General features: G+C 38.0%; 1 protein-coding gene across 1 annotated transcript; it reads left to right on the top strand.

Annotated features, from left to right (window-relative positions):
* Positions 1-182: 182 nt before the first annotated feature.
* Positions 183-1,021, top strand: LOC113758300. Its single transcript, XM_027301221.1, has 2 exons — positions 183-526; positions 619-1,021. The coding sequence occupies exons 1-2, from the start codon at positions 183-185 to the stop codon at positions 1,019-1,021; spliced, it is 747 nt and encodes a 248-aa protein (XP_027157022.1).
* Positions 1,022-6,345: the final 5,324 nt, after the last annotated feature.

Genomic DNA, 6,345 nt, shown 5'->3' with positions numbered 1-6,345 from the left:
TGGAAGAAATTTCTTTTCTAGGGCACAGAGTTTCCAAAGATGGAATTGCTGTGGATCCGGCAAAAGTTGAGGCCGTTATGATGTGGAAGCAGCCAGAAACTCCAACGGAAGTTAGAAGTTTCTTGGGATTAGCAGGTTATTATAGGCGGTTTATCAAGGATTTTTCGAAGATTGCTGGACCAATGACAGAGCTGACCAAGAAAGGGAACAAGTTTATTTGGACTCCAAAGTGTGAGTCAAGTTTTCAGGAGTTAAAGAAGCGATTAACATCCGCTCTTGTTTTGGTATTACCTGACGGAGGAGAAGGTTATACCGTGTATTCTGATGCCTCTAGAGAAGGTCTAGGATGTGTTTTGATGCAAATGGGTAAGGTAGTTGCCTATGCTTCCAGGAGATTGAAGCCTCATGAACAAAATTACCCAATGCATGACCTAGAATTGGCTGCAGTGATTTTTGCCTTAAAGAAATGGAGACATTACTTGTACGGCGTGACTTTTGAAGTTTTTACGGACCACAAGAGCCTCAAGTACTTGTTCTCCCAAAAGGAGCTAAATTTGAGACAGAGGCGATGGGTAGAATTTTTGGAAGATTACGATTGTTCGATTAACTACCACCCAGGAAAAGCCAATGTGGTAGCAGACCCCTAAGTAGAAAAGCCCAAGTAGCGGGGTTGATGGTTAAAGAATGGGACATACTAGAAGAAGTGAGTAGTTGGAACCCTCGCTTGGGGAGATTAAAGGTTTTATTTGGGAATTTGTCATTGAAATCACCATTACTAGAGCGTGTTACGGAGGCCCAGAAGATGGACCCTACAATTCAGAAGAATGTGGAGATAGTGCAAAAAGGGGAAACCCTAGATTTTAAGTTAGGGTCTGAAGGAGTATTGAGGTTTCGAGATCGAATTGTGGTTCCGGCAGATGAAAAGTTAAGGAAAGAAATTTTAGAAGAATCACATCGATCAAAGTATACCATACATCCTGGAGGGAATAAGATGTATCATGATGTGAAAGAGTTATACTAGTGGGACGGTTTGAAAAAGGACGTAGTTGAGTTTGTACAGAAATGTTTGATCTGCCAACAAGTAAAAGCTGAGCATCAGAAGCCCTCTGGTTTATTACAACCGTTAGAAATTCCCGAATGGAAATGGGAACATATAACAATGGATTTTGTAACGGGATTGCCTAAAAGTCAAAAAGGATTTGACGCGATTTGGGTAATAGTTGACCGACTTACTAAGTCTGCACATTTCCTACCTGTGAGTATGAGCTTTCCTTTGGAGAAAATGGTCAAGTTGTACACAGAAGAAATCATGAGATTGCATGGTATCCCTGTAAGCATCGTGTCTGATCGAGATCCAAGGTTTGTCTCGCGTTTTTGGCAGAAATTTCAAGAGTCATTGGGGACCAAGTTAAAATTTAGTACTGCGTACCATCCCCAAACCGACAGGCAGTCGGAAAGGACAATTCAAACTTTGGAGGATATGCTGAGGTCGTGTATATTGGATTTTGGAGGGAAATTGAGCCAGTATATGACCTTAGTAGAATTCGCGTATAACAACAGTTATCAAGTCTCGATTCAGATGGCCCCGTATGAAGCGTTGTATGGGAGCAGATGTCGATCTCCGATTCATTGGGATGAAGTGGGAGAGAAGAAAATTATAGATCCAACGACTATACCTTGGATAGAAGAAACCCATGAGAAAGTAAAGCTAATTAGAGAAAGACTTCAAGTTGCCCAGAGTAGACAAAAGAGCTACGCCGACACAAGGAGAAAAGATTTGGAATTTGAAGTAGGAGACAAAGTTTTCCTAAGAGTTAAACCCTTGAAGAGCGGAGTAGTATCCAAGAAGGGTAAGAAGCTAAAGCCAAGGTATATCGGACCTTTTCAGATCTTGAAGCGAATTGGAAAAGTAGCATATCAGTTGAAATTGCCTGCGAGCATGGCCAAGGCTCACGACATCTTTCATGTCTCCATGCTTAGGAAATATCACCCCGACCCTAGCCATGTGTTGCAATTAGAAGGAATCGAGGTGGATGAGGCATTAACATATGAAGAAGGGCCAATCCAGATTTTGGAAAGAGAAGTGAAGGAGCTAAGAAATAAGAAAATTCCTTTGGTAAAGATTTTATGGAGAAACCACGGACTAGAGGAAGCAACTTGGGAATTAGAAGAAGAAATGCAGAAAAAGTACCCCAATTTATTTCTTTAGACAATGTGAATTTTGAGGACAAAATTCATTGTAAGGAGGGGAGGATGTGAGAACCTCAAAGTATATATATATAAACCTCAGTGCATACTTCATTTGCATTTCTAATTCCTTAATAAATTCTAGCATTACTTTTACTTGTTTTTAAATAAAGTGCATAAAAATAATTTTTATGTGAAAAATAATATAATTGTACTAAATTATTATCTTACTTGACCTGTTATAACTAAATCGATATTTCTTGAGTTAGATTAATTTTATTGCTCTAAAAATAAATGCTTTAAATTTTGATAGCTAACTTCTCCCTAATAAGGTCAAGAATAAATAGGAACCTTAGTGTTAAGGTGAAATCGTTAAATGTTAGATAAACATAACACAAGTATACAAAGTATAAACTTAGGATGTAGAAATTTTGATAATTGAACCCTTGCGAGATTGGTATATTGGTAGGCGTTTAAATCTCATTTGGAATAATTCTTGGAATTAAGTTAGAATTGAGGACTCGAGTAGAAATTAGGAGAAAATGTGAAAAGACCGAAATACCCTCCACTACTTCGAAAATATCCATGCAACCACCAAACACTTTCTCGGACAAATTCTATATAACATAGCCATTTCCTTCGGCCGGATGCAATCTTCACCATTTCCACACTCAACATTCTCCCTACCGCGTACCATTTCACTCTCCACCCTCTCACCTCGCACCATCACTCCACCTCACCTCTTGATCATCGAAGAAAAGGAGAGAGAGAGAGAGCCGTAGCCTTAGTATCATCGACGAGAGAGCGAGCTGCAACCCGCGAGCTGCAACATTCCAGTTCTGACCGAGAGAGTGAGCTGCACCATTACCCTCATCCCAACCACGAGCTGACCATTTTCTTCTGTTTCTTCAACCCCCACCAGCGGCAACCAGTTCACCAATTCCAACCACCAACTCCACCACCTGCAACAGCCGCAACTACTGCAACCAGAACCAGCACTTCAGGCCTTGCGCGTGAGCCGAGAGGAAAGAAAGAAAATTCAGCGTACTGTCGAGGGAGCTGGGAGTCTAGCTGAGGTAATTTCTGAGCTAGACTAAGTTAATTAGAGGTAGATGATAGTGTTTAAGAGCTGGGATTTGTGCGTTTGGATGAGAGATTTAGGAACAGAAAATTCTGATGCATGAGGGAATGGGTTTTGCCGAGAGCTGAAATGATAATGTAGCATTAACCTTGTTTATTTCTTGACAATCTGAGCTTGCATTGGTGATTAACCAACTAACCACTAGATGATTAAACTGGTTATAGACTTGCATGTTGGATTTGTGCATTCGGACGAGTAGTTTAGGAAAAAGAAAATCTGATGTGCGCAAGAATAGGTTTGCCGAGAACTGATTAGGAATAACGCAACTTTATTTGGCTTAATCGTGATGTTCTGAGATTATAGCTGTGATTGGCTAGTTAATAACAAGATAATTAAGTCCTGCATGAGGCTAATTAGCTCGGCTAAACAAGCAAAATAAAATGAAACAGAAAAGTTATGCATGCAACTTCATCCGAGACCAGCTGGATGAATTTCTGGATTTTTGGAATGATTGTAGTCGTTAACCGAATCTGATTTTGAACTAGATATGTTAATTAACAAGCTAAATGTTTGCATGTCAAATTGGAGTATTTAAAACGCTGTTTTAGCCAAGGAAAAATTGGACTTAAGACTAAGGAGCTGTTGGAATTTTTTTTGTAATCCGAGAAACTTGAGTTGGAAATTTTAGATGATTAGAGTGTTGTTTGCATCTGATTTTTTTTTTCTGGAAATGTTAATAAGCTAGCTTAGTGTTTGCATGTCGAATTTGAACACTTAACACACTGTTTTGGCCGAGGAAAAGTTGGAGTTAAGAACACCTAAGTGCTGGAACATTTTTGATAGCCGAGAGGTGAGCAAGAGTTTTTCAGTTTATTCCTGGAACTGCAGGATGTTTTGGAATATTTTCCTTGGAGCATAATACTAAAAAATGCAAGAGAAATGTGTGTTCAAACTTCGGAATCTGCTTAGCTACGAAACACTTGACGTGTTGGAAATTTTGGTTGGAAATGTTTAAGCATAGTGCTGGAAACTTTTCAGTTTAAACAAGAGTGGAAGAAAGGAGTTTCTCAGATTTCTTTTGCGAATTTTTGGTTCTAAAAGTTGCTGTTTTGAATTGTTAGCTATATTGCTACAAGAAATAATTATTGGATGCTAAGGGCTAATGATTGATGAAGCCCTTGGCTATTTGAATAATTTTTACAAGCATTTCAGTTTTGATGAAATTAACTGCTGGAGTTACTTGTTATTATTTATACTTGGTTGAAAAAAAAGAAAAAAAAACCCTTGCGGTTTAGTCGATGGAATTTCTTGGAAGCCTTGAATTTACTGTGTTTAAAAGCGATCTGATATGAGCTTGTTGAAACCAAGAGCTAAGGATTGACGAAGCCTTGGTCAGTTGTTTAATTTTTGAATAGAAATGAATCTATTGAAACCTAGGGCTAATGATTGACGAAGCCCTAGTAAGATTGCTGTTTGAATTATGAGTTGGCTATATTGACAAATCTGAAATAATATGTGCTTGTGAATCGGAATCGTAAGAAATCCGTTTTGGTCCTGTGAACTTGAGAAAGTTTTAAGCAAGCTATTTAAATATATCTTCACCCTAGTATTGAACGATAAAACTTAGTATTGTACGTTAACGTTCAAAATTCTTGTGGAGGGATTTTCTAAACTTTGCCGACTTGATATTTCTTTCTTTAACTCGAACTAACCCTATTATTTTTAGAAAATAATTTCACTAGTTTCTAAAACCCTAAGTCTTGCTTTATTTCCGTTTCTTTTCTTAAAAAAAAAAAACTTGTTTCCGCCTAGTTGTCTAGAGGAAAACTTGCTCGGCAAGAAACTTATTCAAGTAAAGTAGTTTTAATTGCATGTTGAGAAAGAAAAGTATTTTTTTTGGAAACTATACAAAATATTTTATTACTTTTACCAGTTTTAATATTAAGTGGATTGTCGATTTATTTCGAGAAAATAAACTAGTAATATACTAGATAATCTTTTATATGTATAAGCCTAGGACTTGAATAGAAAACTTATAGTTTAACACTTGGTTTTCTAGGATTTAGCGAGGATGCGGATTTCGATTTCCAACTTGAGATCTGAACTTCACTCTTGGTGAGTGTCCCTACTTGTTTTATGACTATTTGATTAAAGTGCTTTCTTGACTTGATATATGATAATTGCAAAGTGGTTTTTGATCCATCGAAGTGAGCAGTGTGTACCTTATCACACTAGCCTTTCGAGTGGTGACTTGTGTGAAATATTTTCGTGAATATCTCAAGTGTTGTGACGTCGTTGGGTGAATCCCTCGACTAGTCTGAAAGTGTTGTGACGTCGTTGGGTGAATCCCTCGACTAGTTTATCCAAAGGGTATACTCGAGTATTACCGCTTTCTTATTTGGTGTGCGGGCCCGGGACAGGGGTATGATTGGTGTCGGAGTTAAGAAAAAGAAAAAGATCTACATGGACCGTAAGTAGTGAGAGTTGACGGAGTGTCGACTACGGTAAATTTTGATCAAGCGTGGAGAATGGCTCCTGAGAGCCCCTGTATCCTACCTTGTGCTGTTATACGCTTTCCTATTTGTTTACTTCAGTTGAAATCAATACGTGTTATTTGTTTTATTTGATTGCATGTTTTGGGGCACCACTGAGCTTTAGCTCACCCCACGTTTATTTGTTTTCCTTGACAGGTCTTGACGTTTGAGAAATCTGAGCCTACTTATATTTGCTTATGAATGTATTTGAACCTTGTGACTTTGATTTGCAGTTCGTAATGTAATTCGAATAAAACAATGTACTTTTGTCTTGGGTTACCACTTGAAGCTGGAAAAGTGTAAACCCTAATTTTGATATTTGGCTCGTATGTAAATATTTGCGTCGTATGAATATATACTTTTGAAGTTGTTTGAATTTACTACTTGGTTGTAACGCGTGAGGTATTTAAGAGCCGTCGATTGGCTATCTTCAATTGCTGTTATCTCTGAAGTTACTGTGGTTTTAGCAATTGATCTATTTTTGGGAGATCGTTATTGTAATAGTTAGGTTAATCTTCGGAAGGATTTGGGTGAGATTGTTTG

This window comes from Coffea eugenioides, unplaced genomic scaffold (genome assembly GCF_003713205.1).
Source record: "Coffea eugenioides isolate CCC68of unplaced genomic scaffold, Ceug_1.0 ScVebR1_45;HRSCAF=242, whole genome shotgun sequence".
Classification (NCBI taxonomy): domain Eukaryota; kingdom Viridiplantae; phylum Streptophyta; class Magnoliopsida; order Gentianales; family Rubiaceae; genus Coffea; species Coffea eugenioides.
Note: the sequence above shows the minus strand (reverse complement) of the source record. Positions and strands in the feature narration are given on the sequence as shown.

What these genes read in the sequence shown, in the direction of transcription:
- LOC113758300 (XM_027301221.1), top strand. Translation starts at nt 183, where the DNA reads ATGACAGAGCTGACCAAGAAAGGGAACAAGTTTATTTGGACTCCAAAG. An exon ending in ACGGACCACAAGAGCCTCAA is followed by an intron (nt 527 to 618) that starts GTACTTGTTCTC and finishes ACTACCACCCAG; the next exon opens with GAAAAGCCAATGTGGTAGCA.